This window comes from Pristiophorus japonicus, unplaced genomic scaffold, assembly GCF_044704955.1.
Source record: "Pristiophorus japonicus isolate sPriJap1 unplaced genomic scaffold, sPriJap1.hap1 HAP1_SCAFFOLD_356, whole genome shotgun sequence".
NCBI lineage: Eukaryota > Metazoa > Chordata > Chondrichthyes > Pristiophoridae > Pristiophorus > Pristiophorus japonicus.
The window spans coordinates 432,690-454,516 of NW_027253391.1; the positions used below are offsets into that span (position 1 = coordinate 432,690).

Consider the following 21,827-nt stretch of genomic DNA (forward strand, 5'->3'; position numbering starts at 1 on the left):
GGATTAGACTGGGTGGGATGTTAAAGGGGGAGAGTGGGATTAGACCGGGTGGGATGTTAAAGGGGGAGAGTGGGATTAGACTGGGTGGGATATTAAAGGGGGGAGAGTGGGATTAGACTGGGGGGGATGTTAAAGGGGGGAGAGTGGGGGGGGATATTAAAGGGCACAGGGGGGTTGGGATGAGGTGTGGGGCTGTGTTGGTCATGTAGAGATGAAGACGGACCCTCTGCCCCCCCCCCCGGGACATCCCTCGACCTCTGACCTGCGCCATGGTGAATGCGCGGGGGGTCGAAAGCGCGACACTCACGGCCTCCACCAGGCTGTCGGCGCTGCCGCGCTTGTCGCTGTAGTGGTGATCGAGCTGGCCGGGGACACGGAGTGTGGCGGCAGTGTAGGTGCGGTAGGGCGAGTCAGCCTCCTCGGTGTACCACGTGCTCCGGGGCAGCGAGGGCAAGCTGTGGTGGTTCTTCTTGTCCCAGGCCTCCTCGGGCTCCACCAGGATCAGCGGGGCGTAGAACACGCGGCTCATCTTGGCCCGGGACGGCGGCGGAGTGGCCCAGGACTGGGTGGAGCCAACAGACGAGCGACTGCTGCTACGCTGGGACTCGTAGCTCCCAACGCTGTAGTCCTGAGGCAAAGAGAGAGAGTCGCGGGTCAAAGCTCCAATACCGACAAACTATTCCCGCCACCCCTCCTCGCAAAAAAAGGCACAGGGCCGTCACCCCAGCAGTTGCCACACAACCCCCGGGCCAGCCCCAGATAATGTGCGCCGCCGGGCAATTCGACCAAGGGGAGAATCGCGGCCAAGCCCGATCCTGTCCCTCGCTGGCTGCGGACGTGTCGTTCAGCGAGGGAAGGGGCTCACCGGTAATTTCCCAACTCTCCAGCAGCCCAGCCCCTCCTGTAAGGGGATAAAATACTGTCACCACAGTGTAAGTAAACATTCACTTATATGCACGTAAAGTTCACTTATAAAACTCACTTACAAATGGGTTTTAAAATGGGGAACAGTCACAAAGCAAAGCTTGCTGGTCAGTGAACCATCATGAATCCACCACGTGGATAAATGTGAGGTTATCCACTTTGGGGGCAAAAACACGAAAGCAGATTATCTGAATGGTGACAGATTAGGAAAAGAGGAGGTGCAATGAGACCTGGGTGTCATGGTACATCAGTCATTGAAAGTAGACATGCAGGTACAGCAGGCGGTGAAGGCGGCAAATGGTATGTTGGCCTTCATAGCGAGAGGGTTTGAGTATAGGAACAGGGAGGTCTTACTGCAGTTGTACAGGGCCTTGGTGAGGCCTCACCTGGAATATTGTGTACAGTTTTGGTCTCCTAATCTGAGGAAGGACATTCTTGCCATAGAGGGAGTGCAGCGAAGGTTCACCAGACTGATTCCCGGGATGGCTGGACTGACATATGAGGAAAGACTGGATCGACTGGGCCTGTATACACTGGAGTTTAGAAGGATGAGAGGGGATCTCATAGAAACATAAAATTCTGACGGGACTGGACAGGTTAGATGCAGGAAGAATGTTCCCGATGTTGGGGAAGTCCAGAACCAGGGGTCACAGTCTAAGGATAAGGGGTAAGCCATTTAGGACCGGGATGAGGAGAAACTTCTTCATTCAGAGAGTTGTTAACCTGTGGAATTCCCTACCGCAGAGAGTTGTTGAGGCCAGTTCATTGGATATATTCAAGAGGAGTTAGATGTGGCTCTCATGGTTAAGGGGATCAAGGGGTATGGAGAGAAAGCAGGAAAGGGGTACTGAGGTGAATGATCAGCCATGGGGCCGAATGGCCTACTCCTGCACCTATTTTCTATGTTTCTATAAGTAGCCAGCACTGCATTGGCCCTTAGCACAGACCGATAGAAGATGAGAACATACACTCAGTACTGAATAACAAGGGCAGTGGACAGTCAACAGTCTAGAAAGATAGCAAGGTCAATCAACACGTCGTGAGGAACTGAGGCAAAGTGGACACCATAGGAACTGGACAGGTGGGGGAGAGCCACTCGGAGCCAATCTGAGCAGTCAGCCAATCGGTGCACACCTCGAAAAACTGTATAACTGTAATTGTAAAACCTTTGATCGGAGAAAGTGATCATCAGAACCTTCCCGAGCATGTTCGAATAAAAACCGGTTAACCCGACATTTAGTGCGAGTGATTCCGTGATCGCTATACAATACGGACAGGCATCGATTCCTTATATCAGGGAGTACACCTTCCTGTTACCCCAACACCTCCTCTCCCCAGGCTGATATCAGGCAGCTCGGCGGTGATTGAACCCGGGTCCCTTGCCGTTTATCAAAGGGAGGGAAGCGTGCCGAACACAAACAGGGCCACGTTCTTGTCCCCGATCGCTATTCAGTGACTTCCCCCTCCCACCCTTGGAGCTTTGCTGGAAAGAGGACGGGGGTCGAGACCGAGTGTGCTACCCCACAAGGTCGAATAGTCCGCCGTCGCTCATTGCCATGCAAAGCACTGTGCTGGAGGGGCCTTGGGGCCCCTGGAACTATATATTACTGCAGTAGCTTTTCTATTCAAGATGGTAGTTTAACAAGTCGAATACTTTTGCAACACAGTCTCCAGTATTTATTCCTAGGCCCCACCCCTCAGAGAGGATGTATCGGCCTCGGGAGGGGACAGCGCAGATTCCCCAGAGTGATACCGGGGGCTCAAAGGGTTAAATCCCGAGGACAGATCACACAGACTCGTGTCCCTCGAGTGTAGAAGATTACGGGATGATCTGATCGGGGGGTTTGAGGCGATTACAGGATGCGATCGGGGAGATCGGGAGAAACTGTTCCCTCGGGTGGGGGCAGTCCGGAACAAGGGGGCGTCTCCTTAAAATTAGGGCCCGGCCGTTCAGGGTGATGTCAGGGAGCACTTCTTCACACACGGGGCCCTGGGAATCGGGAACTCTCTCCCCCCCAAACACTGTCGAGGTCGGGGGTCAATTGGGGCTTTCAAAACTGGGATCGATGAATGTTTGTTGGGTCAGGGTATTAAGGGTTACGGAGCCGAGCCGGGTAAATGTGGTTAGGATACAGATCAGCCGTGAGGCTCGAGGGGCTGAACGGCCTCCTCCTGTCCCTAATGTAACAGGCTCGAGGGGCTGAACGGCCTCCTCCTGTCCCTAATGTAACAGGCTCGAGGGGCTGAACGGCCTCCTCCTGTCCCTAATGTAACAGGCTCGAGGGGCTGAACGGCCTCCTCCTGTCCCTAATGTAACAGGCTCGAGGGGCTGAATGGCCCCCTCCTGTTCCTAATGTAACAGGCTCGAGGGGCTGAACGGCCTCCTCCTGTCCCTAATGTAACAGGCTCGAGGGGCTGAACGGCCTCCTCCTGTTCCTAATGTAACAGGCTCGAGGGGCTGAACGGCCTCCTCCTGTTCCTAATGTAACAGGCTCGAGGGGCTGAACGGCCTCCTGTTCTGGCTGTCAGTACAGTGCATGCTGGGGAGCGACGGCTGTGAAGAGGGTGACTAGATTGGACGTCACCATAACCCAGGTCGGTGATTGGAGCGTGGGCAGGTACAGCAGGAGCGGAGAGGTCGGGGCGAAGGAGCGGCCAGAGATTGTGGAGTGATGTGATCGGGGCCTGGGAGAGGCCGAGGGCCCAGGGGCAGCCCACACTGTGATATGTTGCGGGCACTAGGTCCGTGCAGCAGAGCTGGTCTCCAGGCGTCCTGGTTAACCCTTGCCCCTGGACCAAGACCTCGCTCTGTCAAGCCCGTGTGGTGGCTGGTGTGCAACGGTCACCCCACGTTAAACAATCCACCCACAGGCATCTTCCACCCTTCAGGATGTAGTTCGGGATCCGGAATATTAGGTGAACACATCGAACTTCCCTTTCTGGTGTGGAAGCAAGTCTCCCTTGATGCGAGGGATGGCCGATGATGCTGGTTACCCAGAACTGCGGCCATCATTCATTTCTAGCAGAGACGCGAATGTAGAACGAAAGGACGGGGGGGGAAGGGGTTCAGCGAGCTCTGTCGGTGCGGGGGGCTGTATTGTGCCGATGCAGTCACACTCCCCTCTAACGGCCGGCTGTACCTGGTGATGTAAAGCCCCACGGGATCGAGTGCGTTGCTGGTAGGTGCCGGGGATTGGGATATCCACCTCGCTCTCCTGGCGGCCCAGGCACTGGATGCGGAAGTTAGGCATGCGGCCTGCAAGAGAAGGCACAGATGTAAAGTCATCGCGAGAAACACGTGCATTTATATAGCGCCTCTCAGCACCCCGGGACGTCCCAAAGCCTCTCAGCCAATGGCGTACTATCGGAGTGCGCTCACTATTGTAATGTGGGAAATACCAATTTGTGCACAGCAAGCTCCCACACACAGCGATGTAATAATGACCCGGAGCGTCTGTTTTAGTGATGTTGGTCGAGGGATAAATATTGGCCCCAGGACACCGGGGAGAACTCCCCCTGCTCTTCTTCCAATAGTGGCCCCGGGATCTTTTACATCCACCCGAGAGGGCAGACGGGGCCTCGGTTTAACGTCTCATCCGAAATACAGCCCCTCCGACAGTGCGGGGCTCCCTCAGTACTGCCCCTCCGACAGTGCGGGGCTCCCTCAGTACTGCCCCTCCGACAGTGCGGCGCTCCCTCAGTACCGCCCCTCCGATAGTGCGGCGCTCCCTCAGTACCGCCCCTCCGACAGTGCGGTGCTCCCTCAGTACCGCCCCTCCGACAGTGCGGCGCTCCCTCAGTACCGCCCCTCCGACAGTGCGGCGCTCCCTCAGTACTGCCCCTCCGACAGTGCGGCGCTCCCTCAGTACTGCCCCTCCGACAGTGCGGCACTCCCTCAGTACTGCCCCTCCGACAGTGCGGCGCTCCCTCAGTACCGCCCCTCCGACAGTGCGGCGCTCCCTCAGTACCGCCCCTCCGACAGTGCGGCGCTCCCTCAGTACTGCACTGGAGTGTCAGCCTAGGATTTTTTGTGCTTAAATCCTGGAGTGGGACTTGAACCCACAAACTTCTGACACAGAGGCGAGAGTGCTACCCACTGAGGTTTAGAGGGGAGATGTCTTCACCCAGAGGGCGGTGGGGGTCTGGGGAGGAACTCGCTGCCTGAAAGGGTGGTAGAGGCAGAAACCCTCACCACATTTGGACGTGCGCTCGAAGTGCCGTAACCTGCAGGACTACGGACTCAGAGCGGGAAAGTGGGATTAGGACGGGTAGCTCTTGGTCGGCCGGCGAGGACACGATGGGCCGAATGGCATCCTCCCGCGTTGTAACTTTCTCTGGTTCTATAACTTTCAGCTCATTGCATCTCATCCGTGCAGAATACCAACCATACCGGCAGCAGAGAACGCTACGAGGAGATTTAATGGAGTCTTTTTGTAATTATACAGAGGCAGTGGGATTAGTCTGGTATTGATACAGGGCTATGGGGAGAGAGCGGGGCAGTGGGATTAGTTTGGGATTGATACAGGACTATGGGGTGAGACCGGGGCAGTGGGATTAGTTTGGGATTGATACAGGGCTATGGGGTGAGAGTGGGGCCGTGGGATTAGTTTGGGGATTGATAGAGGACTACGGGGAGAGAGCGGGGCAGTGGGATTAGTCTGGTATTGATACAGGGCTATGGGGAGACAGTGGGGCAGTGGGATTAGTTTGGGGATTGATGCAGGGCTATGGGGAGAGAGCGGGGCAGTGGGATTAGTTTGGAGATTGATACAGGGCTATGGGGAGACAGCGGGGCAGTGGGATTAGTTTGGGGATTGATGCAGGGCTATGGGGAGAGAGCGGGGCAGTGGGATTAGTTTGGGGATTGATACAGGACTATGGGGTGAGAGCGGGGCAATGGGATTAGTTTGTGGATTGATAAAGGGCTATGGGGAGAGAGCGGGACAGTGGGATTAGTTTGGGATTGATACAGGGCTATGGGGAGAGAGCGGGCCAGTGGGATTAGTTTGGGGATTGATGCAGGGCTATGGGGAGAGAGCGGGGCAGTGGGATTAGTTTGGGGATTGATACAGGACTATGGGGTGAGAGCGGGGCAATGGGATTAGTTTGTGGATTGATAAAGGGCTATGGGGAGAGAGCGGGACAGTGGATTAGTTTGGGATTGATACAGGGCTATGGGGAGAGAGCGGGGCAGTGGGATTAGTTTGGGATTGATACAGGGCTATGGGGAGAGAGCGGGGCAGTGGGATTAGTTTGGGGATTGATACAGGGCTATGGGGAGAGAGCGGGGCAGTGTGATTAGTTTGGGGATTGATACAGGACTATGGGGAGAGAGCGGGGCAGTGGGATTAGTTTGGGGATTGATGCAGGGCTATGGGGAGAGAGCGGGGCAGTGGGATTAGTTTGGGGATTGATACAGGACTATGGGGAGAGAGCGGGGCAGTGTGATTAGTTTGGGGATTGATACAGGACTATGGGGAGAGAGCGGGGCAGTGGGATTAGTTTGGGGATTGATGCAGGGCTATGGGGAGAGAGCGGGGCAGTGTGATTAGTTTGGGGATTGATACAGGGCTATGGGGAGAGAGCGGGGCCGTGGGATTAGTTTGGGGAGAGAGCGGGGCCGTGGGATTCGTGAGGAAGCCTGTGAAATTGTCCCCAATCCCAGCAGAGGCCGGACCAGACGTCTGCTGGTTGACCCCGCCTACCTGCCGGTGTGGGCGGGAGTAGCCGTCTCCGTGGCGACCGTCTGGCCTCAGACTGGACGCTCGGCTCGGTGTCCTGGTTGCCATATTGCCTGACAGAGGGCGGTGTGTCACGCAGACCGCGATACGTGTCCATCTCCTCCGCCTCCATTGGCCTGTGGCGGAGGGCAAAGGTCACAAGGTGAGTTTTTGGAGCAGCTCGCCTGGACACACAACCCGCCTTAACGCCCCCGACTCCGCCCCTGCCTCAGCTCATCCACTGCTGAAACCCTCACCCCTGCCCCCTCCCCTCCAGTCTCGACCGTCCCACTGCTCTCCCGCCCGGCCTCCGACCTCCGACCCTCCGTAACCCTGAGCTCATATAACCCTGCTGCCCCGTGTCCCAACTCACACCCAGTCCCTCTCACCCATCACCCCCTGTGCTCACTGCCCCGTGTCCTAACTCGCACCCAGTCCCACTCACCCATCACCCCCTGTGCTCGCTGACCCCGTGTCCTAACTCGCACCGAGTCCCACTCACCCATCACCCCCTGTGCTCACTGCCCCCGTGTCCCAACTCACACCCAGTCCCTCTCACCCATCACCCCCTGTGCTCACTGACCCGCTGTCCCAACTCGCACCGAGTCCCACTCACCCATCACCCCCTGTGCTCACTGACCCCGTGTCCTAACTCGCACCCAGTCCCACTCACCCATCACCCCCTGTGCTCACTGACCTCGTGTCCCAACTCGCACCCAGTCCCTCTCACCCATCACCCCCTGTCCCAACTCGCACCGAGTCCCACTCACCCATCACCCCCTGTGCTCACTGACCCCGTGTCCTAACTCGCACCCAGTCCCACTCACCCATCACCCCCTGTGCTCACTGACCTCGTGTCCCAACTCGCACCCAGTCCCACTCACCCATCACCCCCTGTGCTCACTGACCCCGTGTCCTAACTCACACCCAGTCCCACTCACCCATCACCCCCTGTGCTCACTGACCCCGTGTCCTAACTCACACCCAGTCCCACTCACCCATCACCCCCTGTGCTCACTGACCTACATGGGCTCCCGGTTAATTAATGCCTTGATTTCAAAATTCTCATCCTTGTTTTCAAATCCCTCCAGCCCCTACACCCCTCCCTATCTCTGTAACCTCCTCCAGCCCCTACACCCCTCCCTATCTCTGTAAACTCCTCCAGCCCCTACACCCCTCCCTATCTCTGTAACCTCCTCCAGCCCCTACACCCCTCCCTATCTCTGTAACCTCCTCCAGCCCCCACACCTCTCCCTATCTCTGTAACCCCCTCCAGCCCCCACACCCCTCCCTATCTCTGTAACCCCCTCCAGCCCCTACACCCCTCCCTATCTCTGTAACCCCCTCCAGCCCCTACACCCCTCCCTATCTCTGTAACCCCCTCCAGCCCCTACACCCCTCCCTATCTCTGTAACCTCCTTCAGCCCTTACACTCCTCCCTTTCTCTGTCACCACCTCCAGCCCCTACACCCCTCCCTATCTCTGTAACCTCCTCCAGCCCCTACACCCCTCCCTATCTCTGTAATCTCCTCCAGCCCCTACACCCCTCCCTGTCTCTGTAACCCTCTCCCACCTTCTGAGATCTCAGTGCTCCTCCAATTCTGGCCTCCTGCCCATCCCCCAATTCCCATCGCTCCACCATCGGTGGCCGTGCCTTCAGCCACCTGGGCCCCGAGCTCTGGAACTCCCTCCCTAAACCTCTCCCTCCTAACCCGCTGTGTACCGGCTAACACACATTACAGATCGAGCCACACATACAACCCATCCCCCCCCGCCCCCCAGACCCCCTGCCCTCGCAGTGCTACAGCTCCACAGGCCACTACCCGGGCCTGAGAGCGCGAAGTTAGCGAGTGCTTCTCGGGGGTTATTTGGCCATGGGGGTCGGGGCAGCACAACAGCTCGGCCCCCTCGTGTACTTACCCGAGTGTGCGGGCGGCTACTGGGGTCTCCACGGCCAGCACTGAGGGAGTGCAGCTCAGTCTGAAGTGTCACCCTGTGGGTGAGCCCCCTGCCTGCCCCCTCGGGTGAAGTGCCACCCTGTGGGTGAGCCCCCTGCCTGCCCCAGGCCTGCCCCCTCGGGTGAAGTGTCACCCTGTGGGTGAGCCCCCTGCCTGCCCCCTCAGGTAAAGTGTCACCCTGTGGGTGAGCCCTCTGCCCACCCCAGGCCTGCCCCCTCGGGTGAAGTGTCACCCTGTGGGTGAGCCCCCTGCCTGCCCCAGGCCTGCCCCCTCGGGTTAAGTGCCACCCTGTGGGTGAGCCCCCTGCCTGCCCTCTCGGGTGAAGTGTCACCCTGTGGGTGAGCCCCCAGGCCTGCCTCCTCGGGTGAAGTGTCACCCTGTGGGTGAGCCCCCTGCCTGCCCCAGGCCTGCCCCCTCGGGTGAAGTGTCACCCTGTGGGTGAGCCCCCAGGTCTGCCCCCTCGGGTGAAGTGTCACCCTGTGGGTGAGCCCCTGCCTGACCCTCGAAGTGCCCAGCCTGCTCCTACCTTTCTCGGGAGGTCACACTCTCGTTGTCCTCGTCCCGGCTGTAGTATCCCTGCTCTCCCGAGAAATAGTCCTCAATGTATTCCTCCGCCGACACCGGCTCCTCCTTCCGAACACCCGGGGCGGGCACTTCGCCCTCGGAATCTCTCCGCACCGCACTGTAAGACACGAGCCTTTAGGGACAGGATCCTCAAACCCACGACACAACATCTCCGCTCAATCCCACCCTCTCCCCATCTCCCCCAACATCACCCACCCACCGTCTCCCACAACATCACCCACCCACCGTCTCCCCCAAACCCCACCCACTGTCCCCCCCAACCCCACCCACCGTCCCCCCCAAACCCCACCCACCGTCCCCCCCAAACCCCACCCACTGTCCCCCCCAAACCCCACCCACCGTCCCCCCCAAACCCCACCCACCGTCCCCCCCAAACCCCACCCACCGTCCCCCCCAAACCCCACCCACCGTCCCCCCCAAAACCCACCCACCGTCCCCCCCAAACCCCACCCACCGTCCCCCCCAAACCCCACCCACCGTCCCCCCCAAACCCCACCCACCGTCCCCCCCAAACCCCACCCACCGTCTCCCCCAACATCACCCACCGTCTCCCCAAACCCCACCCACCGTCTCCCCCAAACCCCACCCACTGTCCCCCCCAAACCCCACCCACTGTCCCCCCCAAACCCCACCCACCGTCCCCCCCAAACCCCACCCACTGTCCCCACAACATCACCCACCGTCCCCCCCAACATCACCCACCCACCGTCTCCCCCAACATCACCCACCGTCTCCCCAAACCCCACCCACCGTCCCCCCCAAACCCCACCCACCGTCCCCCCCAAAACCCACTCACCGCACCCCCCAAACTCCACTCACCGTCCCCCCCAAACCCCACCCACCGTCCCCCCCAAAACCCACTCACCGCACCCCCCAAACCCCACCCACCGTCCCCCCCAAACCCCACCCACTGTCCCCCCCAAACCCCACCCACCGTCCCCCCCAAACCCCACCCACCGTCCCCCCCAAACCCCACCCACCGTCCCCCCCAAACCCCACCCACCGTCCCCCCCAAAACCCACCCACCGTCCCCCCCAAACCCCACCCACCGTCCCCCCCAAACCCCACCCACCGTCCCCCCCAAACCCCACCCACCGTCTCCCCCAACATCACCCACCGTCTCCCCAAACCCCACCCACCGTCTCCCCCAAACCCCACCCACTGTCCCCCCCAAACCCCACCCACTGTCCCCCCCAAACCCCACCCACCGTCCCCCCCAAACCCCACCCACTGTCCCCACAACATCACCCACCGTCCCCCCCAACATCACCCACCCACCGTCTCCCCCAACATCACCCACCGTCTCCCCAAACCCCACCCACCGTCCCCCCCAAACCCCACCCACCGTCCCCCCCAAAACCCACTCACCGCACCCCCCAAACTCCACTCACCGTCCCCCCCAAACCCCACCCACCGTCTCCCCAAACCCCACCCACTGTCTCCCCAAACCCCACCCACCGTCCCCCCCAAACCCCACTCACCGTCCCCCCCAACATCACCCACCCACCGTCTCCCCCAACATCACCCACCGTCTCCCCAAACCCCACCCACCGTCCCCCCCAAACCCCACCCACCGTCCCCCCCAAAACCCACTCACCGCACCCCCCAAACTCCACTCACCGTCCCCCCCAAACCCCACCCACCGTCTCCCCAAACCCCACCCACCGTCCCCCCCAAACTCCACTCACCGTCCCCCCCAAACCCCACTCACCGTCCCCCCCAAACCCCACCCACCGTCCCCCCCAAACCCCACTCACCGTCTCCCCCAAAACCCACCCACCGTCCCCCCCAAACCCCACCCACCGTCCCCCCCAAACCCCACCCACTGTCTCCCCAAACCCCACCCACTGTCTCCCCAAACCCCACCCACCGTCCCCCCCAAACCCCACTCACCGTCCCCCCCAAACCCCACCCACCGTCCCCCCCAAACCCCACCCACCGTCCCCCCCAAAACCCACCCACTGTCTCCCCAAACCCCACCCACTGTCTCCCCAAACCCCACCCACCGTCCCCCCCAAACCCCACTCACCGTCCCCCCCAAACCCCACCCACCGTCCCCCCCAAACCCCACTCACCGTCTCCCCCAAAACCCACCCACCGTCCCCCCCAAACCCCACCCACCGTCCCCCCCAAACCCCACTCACCGTCTCCCCCAAACCCCACCCACCGTCCCCCCCAAACCCCACTCACCGTCTCCCCAAACCCCACCCACCGTCCCCCCCCAAACCCCACTCACCGTCCCCCCCAAAACCCACCCACCGTCCCCCCCAAACCCCACCCACCGTCTCCCCAAACCCCACTCACCGTCCCCCCCCAAACCCCACCCACCGTCCCCCCCCAAACCCCACTCACCGTCCCCCCCAAAACCCACCCACCGTCCCCCCCAAACCTCACTCACCGTCTCCCCCAACATCACCCACCGTCTCCCCAAACCCCACTCACCGTCCCCCCCAAACCCCACCCACCGTCCCCCCCAAACCCCACCCACCATCCCCCCCAAACCCCACTCACCGTCTCCCCAAACCCTACTCACCGTCTCCCCAAACCCCACCCACCGTCTCCCCAAACCCTACTCACCGTCTCCCCAAACCCCACCCACCGTCTCCCCAAACCCTACTCACCGTCTCCCCAAACCTCACTCACCGTCTCCCCAAACCCCACCCACCGTCTCCCCAAACCTCACTCACCGTCTCCCCAAACCCTACTCACCGTCTCCCCAAACCCCACCCACCGTCTCCCCAAACCCCACCCACCGTCTCCCCAAGCCCCACCCACCGTCCCCCCCAAACCCCACCCACCGTCTCCCCAAACCCCACTCACCGTCTCCCCAAACCTCACTCACCGTCTCCCCCAACATCACCCACCGTCTCCCCAAACCCCACTCACCGTCCCCCCCAAACCCCACCCACCGTCCCCCCCAAACCCCACCCACCATCCCCCCCAAACCCCACTCACCGTCTCCCCAAACCCTACTCACCGTCTCCCCAAACCCCACTCACCGTCCCCCCCAAACCCCACTCACCGTCCCCCCCAAACCCCACTCACCGTCTCCCCAAACCCCACTCACCGTCTCCCCCAAACCCCACCCACCGTCCCCCCAAACCCCACTCACCGTCTCCCCCAAACCCCACCCACCGTCCCCCCCAAACCCCACCCACCGTCCCCCCCAAACCCCACTCACCGTCCCCCCCAAACCCCACCCACCATCCCCCCCAAACCCCACCCACCGTCCCCCCCAAACCCCACCCACCGTCTCCCCCAACATCACCCACCGTCCCCCCCAAACCCCACCCACCGTCTCCCCAAACCCCACTCACCGTCCCCCCAAACCCCACTCACCGTCCCCCCCAAACCCCACTCACTGTCCCCCCAAACCCCACCCACCGTCCCCCCCAAACCCCACCCACCGTCCCCCCCAAACCCCACTCACTGTCCCCCCCAAACCCCACTCACCGTCTCCCCAAACCCCACCCACCGTCCCCCCAAACCCCACTCACCGTCTCCCCAAACCCCACTCACCGTCTCCCCCAAACCCCACTCACCGTCTCCCCAAACCCCACCCACCGTCCCCCCAAACCCCACTCACCGTTCCCCCCAAACCCCACTCACCGTCTCCCCAAACCCCACTCACCGTCTCCCCCAAACCCCACCCACCGTCCCCCCAAACCCCACTCACCGTCTCCCCAAGCCCCATCCACCATCTCCCCAAACCCCACTCCCCGTAACCCCCAGCCCCTCAGTAAGCCCCCCTTCAGATTGTGCCCTGACGGGCCGGACAGGATGTAGACGAGGATGAGGGAGGGGGAGGGGGAGGGGAGAGGCATGCGACGCCTTTCATGTTTGAAGTGCCCCGGGGCGCGGCCTCACAGATGAAACGCTGAGCCCAGGGATGTGGGAGGAAGGGAAGGGCGAGGAACAGGACACACTCTGACCAGAGGCCATTACCTGCTGTTACCGGACTTAATCTCCGGACTCGGGGGGTGCTTATCGCCGGGATCCTCCTGGCTGGCAGCCCGAACACTCTGCCCACGGTGAGCCAACCCATTGGCCACCCTCCGGCCGGCGGGATCTTGGGCGCAGTCACTGCCGGTGACACTGATCGCAGAGTGCACAGAAACAGCCGAGATCTTGGAGGCTGGTCTCTCCGAATCCTGGGGAGGTCAGCAATCATTCATCAAACACCCCCAGGGCAGGTACAGGGGGTTAGATACAGAGTAAAGCTCCCTCTACACTGTCCCATCAAACACTCCCAGGGCAGGTACAGCACGGGGTGAGATACAGAGTAAAGCTCCCTCTACACTGTCCCATCAAACACTCCCAGGGCAGGTACAGGGGGTTAGATACAGAATAAAGCTCCCTCTACACTGTCCCATCAAACACTCCCAGGGCAGGTACAGGGGGTTAGATACAGAGTAAAGCTCCCTCTACACTGTCCCATCAAACACTCCCAGGGCAGGTACAGGGGGATAGATACAGAGTAAAGCTCCCTCTACACTGTCCCATCAAACACTCCCAGGGCAGGTACAGGGGGTTAGATACAGAGTAAAGCTCCCTCTACACTGTCCCATCAAACACTCCCAGGGCAGGTACAGGGGGTTAGATACAGAGTAAAGCTCCCTCTACACTGTCCCATCAAACACTCCCAGGGCAGGTACAGGGGGTTAGATACAGAGTAAAGCTCCCTCTACACTGTCCCATCAAACACTCCCAGGGCAGGTACAGGGGGTTAGATACAGAGTAAAGCTCCCTCTACACTGTCCCTCAGCCCCAATCTCAAACAACCATTAGATCAAGTTTACCGCACAGGAAGAGGCCACTGGGCCCCAGCGCTCCGTGCCGGAGTTTCTGCTCCACACCAGCCCCCTCCCACCCCTCTCCATCTCCCCCATCACCGTCTCCTCCCATTCCTTTCCCCCCCCCCATGTGTTTATCCAGTTTCCCCCCTGAACTGCATCGATACTATTCGCCTCGAGCCCTCCCTGTGGCAGCCAGTTCCACATTCTCACCCCTCTCTGGAATTCCCTCCCTAAACCTCTCTCCTCCTTTAATACGCTCCTTCAATCAATCTCTTTAATCCAGCTTTTGGTCACCTGTCCTTAATATCGCATTGTGCGGCTCGGTGCCAATTCTTCGTCTCCTGTGAAGTGCCTGTCAATGTTTCACCATGTTACAGGCCCTCCATATATTCAAGTCGCTGCTGTTGTCTCAAATCTGCTGCTTGCTCAACTGACCTGGGAAGGTCCCTCCTCATCGAGATCTCCCTCATCCTCCAGCTCTTCCTGAAGGTCACACGAGATTGCCCGCCGAATCTCTGGGCCGATGTCCTGCAGGGTGCGCAGTCCTGCCTGTCGTGACAGAAAGAAAAGCTTCACTGAATGGTGAACGGGAGAATCACAGCGCACAGCAGGATCCCATTGGGCCCTTCGAGCCCGTGCTGTGCCGGCTCTGTAACAGAGCGACCCAATCAGTCCCACACTCCCCCCTGCCCTTTCCCCACAGCCCCGGCACATTTTCCTCCTTCAGGTATTTATCCAATTCCCCCTCAGTACCGCCCCTCCGACAGTGCGGCGCTCCCTCAGTACTGCCCCTCCGACAGCGAGGCGCTCCCTCAGTACTGCCCCTCCGACAGTGCGGGGCTCCCTCAGTACCGCCCCTCCGACAGTGCGGGGCTCCCTCAGTACCGCCCCTCCGACAGCGAGGCGCTCCCTCAGTACTGCCCCTCCGACAGTGCGGAGCTCCCTCAGTACTGCCCCTCCGACAGCGAGGCGCTCCCTCAGTACCGCCCCTCCGACAGTGCGGGGCTCCCTCAGTACCGCCCCTCCGACAGCGAGGCGCTCCCTCAGTACTGCCCCTCCGACAGTGCGGAGCTCCCTCAGTACTGCCCCTCCAACAGTGCGGCGCTCCCTCAGTACCGCACCTCCGACAGTGCGGCGCTCCCTCAGTACTGGCCCTCCGACAGTGCGGCGCTCCCTCAGTACCGCCCCTCCGACAGTGCGGCGCTCCCTCAGTACTGGCCCTCCGACAGTGCGGCGCTCCCTCAGTACCGCCCCTCCGACAGTGCGGCGCTCCCTCAGTACCGCCCCTCTGACAGTGCAGCACTCCCTCAGTACTGCCCCTCCGACAGCGAGGCGCTCCCTCAGTACTGCCCCTCCGACAGTGCGGGGCTCCCTCAGTACCGCCCCTCCGACAGCGAGGCGCTCCCTCAGTACTGCCCCTCCGACAGTGCGGAGCTCCCTCAGTACTGCCCCTCCGACAGCGAGGCGCTCCCTCAGTACCGCCCCTCCGACAGTGCGGCGCTCCCTCAGTACCGCCCCTCCGACAGTGCGGGCCTCCCTCAGTACCGCCCCTCCGACAGTGCGGCGCTCCCTCAGTACTGGCCCTCCGACAGTGCGGCGCTCCCTCAGTACCGCCCCTCCGACAGTGCGGCGCTCCCTCAGTACCGCCCCTCTGACAGTGCAGCACTCCCTCAGTACTGCCCCTCCGACAGCGAGGCGCTCCCTCAGTACTGCCCCTCCGACAGTGCGGGGCTCCCTCAGTACCGCCCCTCCGACAGCGAGGCGCTCCCTCAGTACTGCCCCTCCGACAGTGCGGAGCTCCCTCAGTACTGCCCCTCCGACAGCGAGGCGCTCCCTCAGTACTGCCCCTCCGACAGTGCGGGGCTCCCTCAGTACCGCCCCTCCGACACCGAGGTGCTCCCTCAGTACTGCCCCTCCGACAGTGCGGAGCTCCCTCAGTACTGCCCTTCCAACAGTGCGGCGCTCCCTCAGTACCGCACCTCCGACAGTGCGGCGCTCCCTCAGTACTGCCCCTCCGACAGCGAGGCGCTCCCTCAGTACCGCCCCTCCAACAGTGCGGCGCTCCCTCAGTACCGCACCTCCGACAGTGCGGCGCTCCCTCAGTACTGCCCCTCCGACAGCGAGGCGCTCCCTCAGTACTGCCCCTCCGACAGCGAGGCGCTCCCTCAGTACTGCCCCTCCAACAGTGCGGCGCTCCCTCAGTACTGCCCCTCCGACAGCGAGGCGCTCCCTCAGTACTGCCCCTCCGACAGCGAGGCGCTCCCTCAGTACCGCACCTCCGACAGTGCGGCGCTCCCTCAGTACTGGCCCCAGGGAATGTCGGGGGTCGAGTCTCAGGACTGGCTGACCTGTAACGTCGAGGAGTTGCCGATCACGGGCTGGCCAAACAGGCCCTTCTCCTTGCGCTTCCTGAACTTCCGGAAGTAGTCCTGGATCAGGAAGGTGGCGTAAAACTTCCCAACGGTCACTTCCTCGTCTGTGGATCAGAGCGAGCAAGAGATGGTCAAAAGGAGAGAGACAGAGAGAGACGCCCCCGATATCGGGGTCCCTGATGGGGAGACTCCCTCTATATCGGGGTCCCTGATGGGGAGACTCCCTCTATATCGGGGTCCCTGATGGGGAGACTCCCCCTATATCGGGGTCCCTGATGGGGAGACTCTATATCGGGGTCCCTGATGGGGAGACTCTATATCGGGGTCCCTGATGGGGAGACTCCCTCTATATCGGGGTCCCTGATGGGGAGACTCCCCCTATATCGGGGTCCGTGATGGGGAGACTCCCCCTATATCGGGGTCCCTGATGGGGAGACTCCCTCTATATCGGGGTCCCTGATGGGGAGACTCCCTCTATATCGGGGTCCCTGATGGGGAGACTCTATATCGGGGTCCCTGATGGGGAGACTCCCTCTATATCGGGGTCCCTGATGGGGAGATTCTATATCGGGGTCCCTGATGGGGAGACTCTATATCGGGGTCCCTGATGGGGAGACTCTATATCGGGGTCCCTGATGGGGAGACTCCCTCTATATCGGGGTCCCTGATGGGGAGATTCTATATCGGGGTCCCTGATGGGGAGATTCTATATCGGGGTCCCTGATGGGGAGACTCTATATCGGGGTCCCTAATGGGGAGACTCCCTCTATATCGGGGTCCCTGATGGGGAGACTCACTCTATATCGGGGTCCCTGATGGGGAGACTCTATATCGGGGTCCCTGATGGGGAGACTCCATATCGGGGTCCCTGATGGGGAGACTCTATATCGGGGTCCCTGATGGGGAGACTCCCTCTATATCGGGGTCCCTGATGGGGAGACTCTATATCGGGGTCCCTGATGGGGAGACTCCCCCTATATCGGGGTCCCTGATGGGGAGACTCTATATCGGGGTCCCTGATGGGGAGACTCTATATCGGGGTCCCTGATGGGGAGACTCTATATCGGGTTCCCTGATGGGGAGACTCTATATCGGGGTCCCTGATGGGGAGACTCTATATCGGGGTCCCTGATGGGGAGACTCCCCCTATATCGGGGTCCCTGATGGGGAGACTCTATATCGGGGTCCCTGATGGGGAGACTCTATATCGGGTTCCCTGATGGGGAGACTCTATATCGGGGTCCCTGATGGGGAGACTCTATATCGGGGTCCCTGATGGGGAGACTCTATATCGGGTTCCCTGATGGGGAGACTCTGTATCGGGGTCCCTGATGGGGAGACTCTATATCGGGTTCCCTGATGGGGAGACTCTGTATCGGGGTCCCTGATGGGGAGACTCTGTATCGGGGTCCCTGATGGGGAGACTCTATATCGGGGTCCCTGATGGGGAGACTCTATATCGGGGTCCCTGATGGGGAGACTCCCCCTATATCGGGGTCACGCTGGCGATGGTCGCCCTGTGGCAGCGATGAGTTACTCACCTTCAGGAGGTGGAATGATCTCATCCAGAATCTTGGGTTTGGTCCGTTTCCAGATCTTCTTGATCACGGCCCTGAGCTCCACGTTGGCCTGCTCCAGAGAACCTGCACCGCACGCAGAGTAACAGATTGAGTAACAGCAGCCCTCCCTGCTCACTCTGCCTGTCCCACACACAATCGCTGCATCATTTGCTGCACCGACAGCGTGACCCTCACTGTGGTCAACCCAGGCCCACTCGCCGCCTGGTCCATTCCCCACGTGGGCACCCAGACTGTACCCCAACATCCCCCAGGGCCAGTACTGAGGGAGCGCCGCACTGTCAGAGGGCCAGTACTGAGGGAGCCCCGCACTGTCGGAGGGCCAGTACTGAGGGAGAGCCGCACTGTCGGAGGGGCGGTACTGAGGGAGCGCCGTACTGTCGGAGGGGCGGTACGGATGGAGTACCGCACTGTCGGAGGGGCAGTACTGAGGGAGAGCCGCACTGTCGGAGAGGCAGTACTGAGGGAGCGCCGCACTGTCGGAGGGGCAGTACTGAGGGAGCGCCGCACTGTCGGAGGGGCGGTACTGAGGGAGCGCCGCACTGTCGGAGGGGCGGTACTGAGGGAGCGCCGCACTATTCGAGGAGGTTATAGAGATTGGGACGGATGTTGGGCTGGAGGGGGTTACAGAAATAGGGAGGGGTGTAGGGGCTGGAGGAGGTTACAGAGATAGGGAGGGGTGTAGGGGCTGGAGGGGGTTACAGAGATTGGGACAGATGTTGGGCTGGAGGGGGTTACAGAAATAGGGAGGGGTGTAGGGGCTGGAGGAGGTTACAGAGATAGGGAGGGGTGTAGCGGCTGGAGGGGGTTACAGAGATAGGGAGGCGTGTACGGGCTGGAGGAGGTTACAGAGATAGGGAGGCGTGTACGGGCTGGAGGAGGTTACAGAGACAGGGAGGGGTGTAGGGGCTGGAGGGGGTTACAGAGATAGGGAGGGGTGAAGGGGCTGGAGGGGGTTACAGAGATAGGGAGGGTGTAGAGCTGGAGGAGGTTACAGAGATAGGGAGGAGTGTAGGGAGTTATAGATAGCGAGGGGTGTAGGGGGTTACAGAGATAGGGAGGGGTGTAGGGGCTGGAGGGGGTTACAGAGATAGGGAGGGGTGTAGGGGCTGGAGGGGGTTACAGAGATAGGGAAGGGTGTAGGGGCTGGATGAGGTTACAAAGATAGGGAGAGGTGTAGGAGCTGGAGGGGGTTACTGAGATAGGGAGGGTGTAGGGGCTGGAGGAGGTTACAGAGATAGGGAGGGTGTTTAAGGCTGGAGGAGGTTACAGAGATAGGGAGGAGTGTAGGGGGTTATAGATAGCGAGGGGTGGGGGTTACAGAGATAGGGAGGGGTGTAGGTGCTGGAGGGGGTTACAGAGATAGGGAGGGGTGTAGGGGCTGGAGGTTACTGTGATGGGGAGGGTGTAGGGGGTCACAGAGATAGGGAGGGTGTAGGGGGTTACAGAGGTAGGGAGGGTGTGGGGGGTTACAGAGATAGGGAGGGTGTGGGGGGTTACAGAGATAGGGAGGGTGTCGGGGGTTACAGAGATAGGGAGGGTGTGGGGGGTTACAGAGATAGGGAGGGTGTGGGGGGTTACAGAGATAGGGAGGGTGTGGGGGGTTACAGAGATCGGGAGGGTGTGGGGGGTTACAGAGATAGGGAGGGTGTCGGGGGTTACAGAGATCGGGAGGGTGTCTGGGGTTACAGAGATTGGGAGGGTGTAGGGGGTTACAGAGATAGGGAGGGTGTAGGGGGTTACAGAGATAGGGAGGGTGTCGGGGGTTACAGAGATAGGGAGGGTGTCGGGGGTTACAGAGATGGGGGCAGGACAGGAACTGGATTGAGAGGCCTACCTTCAGTCTTGATCTTCAGTGCGGTGCGGACCAGTGCAAACAGCGTGGCATTGAACGACACAGTCCCGTCACTGTTCAGGGGCATGTTCATTGCCACCAGCCTCTGCAGAACAAACCCCCCCCACATACACGTCAACACCAAGGGGACTGGGCGTTAGAGGGTCTTCACCCCTTCCCCACCCCCTGCGACCTCTTCGCCCAATCACAACACTGCCATAAACCACCTGATGTGAGCTGTATGCCCCGCTCCCCCCTCCATGGGGACCCACCGACACAGACTCAATGGGCCGAATGGACTCCTCCCGTGCCCTCCATCCTGTGATTCCGAGGCACCACGGCACGTCCTTCCTGAGCGCACAAGGTGGCCTATCTCCGTCCATCTCATCGGCTAAAGGGGTGTGGGAGTAGCGGTGTAGTTGCGGAGTAGTTGCGGTGTAGTTGTGGTGCAGTAGCGGTGTAGTTGCAGTGTAGTTGTGGTGCAGTAGCGGTGTAGTTGCGGTGTATTAGCGGTGTAGTGGTGTAGTTGCGGTGTAGTTGCGGTGTAGTTGTGTAGTTGCGGTGTAGTTGTGTAGTTGCGGTGTAGTTGCGGTGTAGTTGTGTAGTTGCGGTGTAGTTGCGGTCTAGTTGTGTAGTTGCGGTGTAGTTGTGTAGTTGCGGTGTAGTTGCGGTGTAGTTGCGTAGTTGCGGTGTAGTTGTGTAGTTGCGGTGTAGTTGCGTAGTTGCGGTCTAGTTGTGTAGTTGCGGTGTAGTTGTGTAGTTGCGGTGTAGTTGCGGTGTAGTTGCGTAGTTGCGGTGTAGTTGTGTAGTTGCGGTGTAGTTGCGGTGTAGTTGTGTAGTTGCGGTGTAGTTGCGGTCTAGTTGTGTAGTTGCGGTGTAGTTGTGGTGTAGTAGCGGTGTAGTTGTGTAGTTGCGGTCTAGTTGTGTAGTTGCGGTCTAGTTGTGTAGTTGCGGTGTAGTAGCGGTGTAGTTGTGTAGTAGCGGTGTAGTTGCGGTCTAGTTGTGTAGTTGCGGTGTAGTTGCGGTGTAGTAGCGGTGTAGTTGCGGTGTAGTAGCGGTGTAGTTGTGTAGTAGCGATGTAGTTGTGTAGTTGCGGTGTAGTTGCGGTGTAGTAGCGGTGTAGTTGTGTAGTAGCGGTGTAGTTGTGTAGTTGCGGTGTAGTTGCGGTGTAGTAGCGGTGTAGTTGTGTAGTAGCGGTGTAGTTGTGTAGTAGCGGTGTAGTTGTGTAGTAGCGGTGTAGTTGTGGTCTAGTTGTGTAGTTGTGTAGTAGTGGTGTAGTTGCGGTGTAGTAGCGGTGTAGTTGCGGTGTGTCGGGTCATGGTATGTTATATCTGTTATGTCTGTGATGAATGACTCCACGAGGCACTGTGTTGTACTCAAACTGGAGTGACCTTGGTTCTTTATTTGTAACTGCAGAGTGAGGCACTAGCATGGTGGGCGGCCTTTTTACTGGGCCCTGCCACCAGGGCAGGAAACCCCGGTCTCCACCAGTTGCACCCTCTAGTGGTGCCTGCATAGTATATACACAGTGTAAACCTTATTGATAGTACATCAGGTAACAAGTCTCCATCTTATACAACTATATAGTGACTACACAGAGAGTATACCTACAGTCTGCATATACAACAATAGTGTGTTATAGTTCTATAAAGCTCGGGTCAGACCCCCCCTGGAGTCACAGCGGCCTATCCTGGGCCCCGCCCCGCAGGGAGGAGACATTGGTATCGGGCGGGGTGGTGGGGGGGAGGGAGGGGGAGGGAGCTGGAAGGGTGCTGATTCACCAGACTGATACCGGGGCTAAAAGGGTTAAATTACAAGGACAAATGTCGCATAGGACTATCCTGTGGCCTTTTTGCCCTCTCTCTCACTCTCCCGCCCCGCCCGGCGCGCCCGCCCTCCCCGCCCCCCCCTCCGCCCCCCTCCGCGCTCCCCGCGCTCCCCCTCTCCCCCCCCCCTCTCCCCCCCTCTCTTCCCTCCCCCTCCCCTCCCCCCCCGCTCCCTCCCTCCTCCCTCTCCCCCCTCCCCCCCCCCCTCCTCCCTCTCCCCCCTCTCCCCTCTCCC

General features: G+C 60.4%; 1 protein-coding gene across 9 annotated transcripts in view; it reads right to left on the bottom strand.

Annotated features, from left to right (window-relative positions):
- Positions 1-21,827, bottom strand: part of cacna1fb (calcium channel, voltage-dependent, L type, alpha 1F subunit) — a 263,577-nt gene that overhangs the window by 5,771 nt on the left and 235,979 nt on the right. For 8 of the 9 annotated variants that reach the window (XM_070872741.1, XM_070872737.1, XM_070872735.1 and 5 more), the window contains 9 exons: positions 19,770-19,872; positions 17,897-17,998; positions 16,332-16,459; positions 14,419-14,532; positions 13,133-13,338; positions 9,129-9,284; positions 6,630-6,781; positions 4,065-4,180; positions 308-628 (listed from right to left, as the gene is read on the bottom strand). In XM_070872741.1, coding sequence (XP_070728842.1) covers positions 308-628; positions 4,065-4,180; positions 6,630-6,781; positions 9,129-9,284; positions 13,133-13,338; positions 14,419-14,532; positions 16,332-16,459; positions 17,897-17,998; positions 19,770-19,872 — 1,398 coding nt within the window. Of the gene's footprint in view, positions 1-307; positions 629-4,064; positions 4,181-6,629; positions 6,782-9,128; positions 9,285-13,132; positions 13,339-14,418; positions 14,533-16,331; positions 16,460-17,896; positions 17,999-19,769; positions 19,873-21,827 lie in introns of those variants that run through there. The other variant, XR_011591270.1, reaches the window with a different exon arrangement.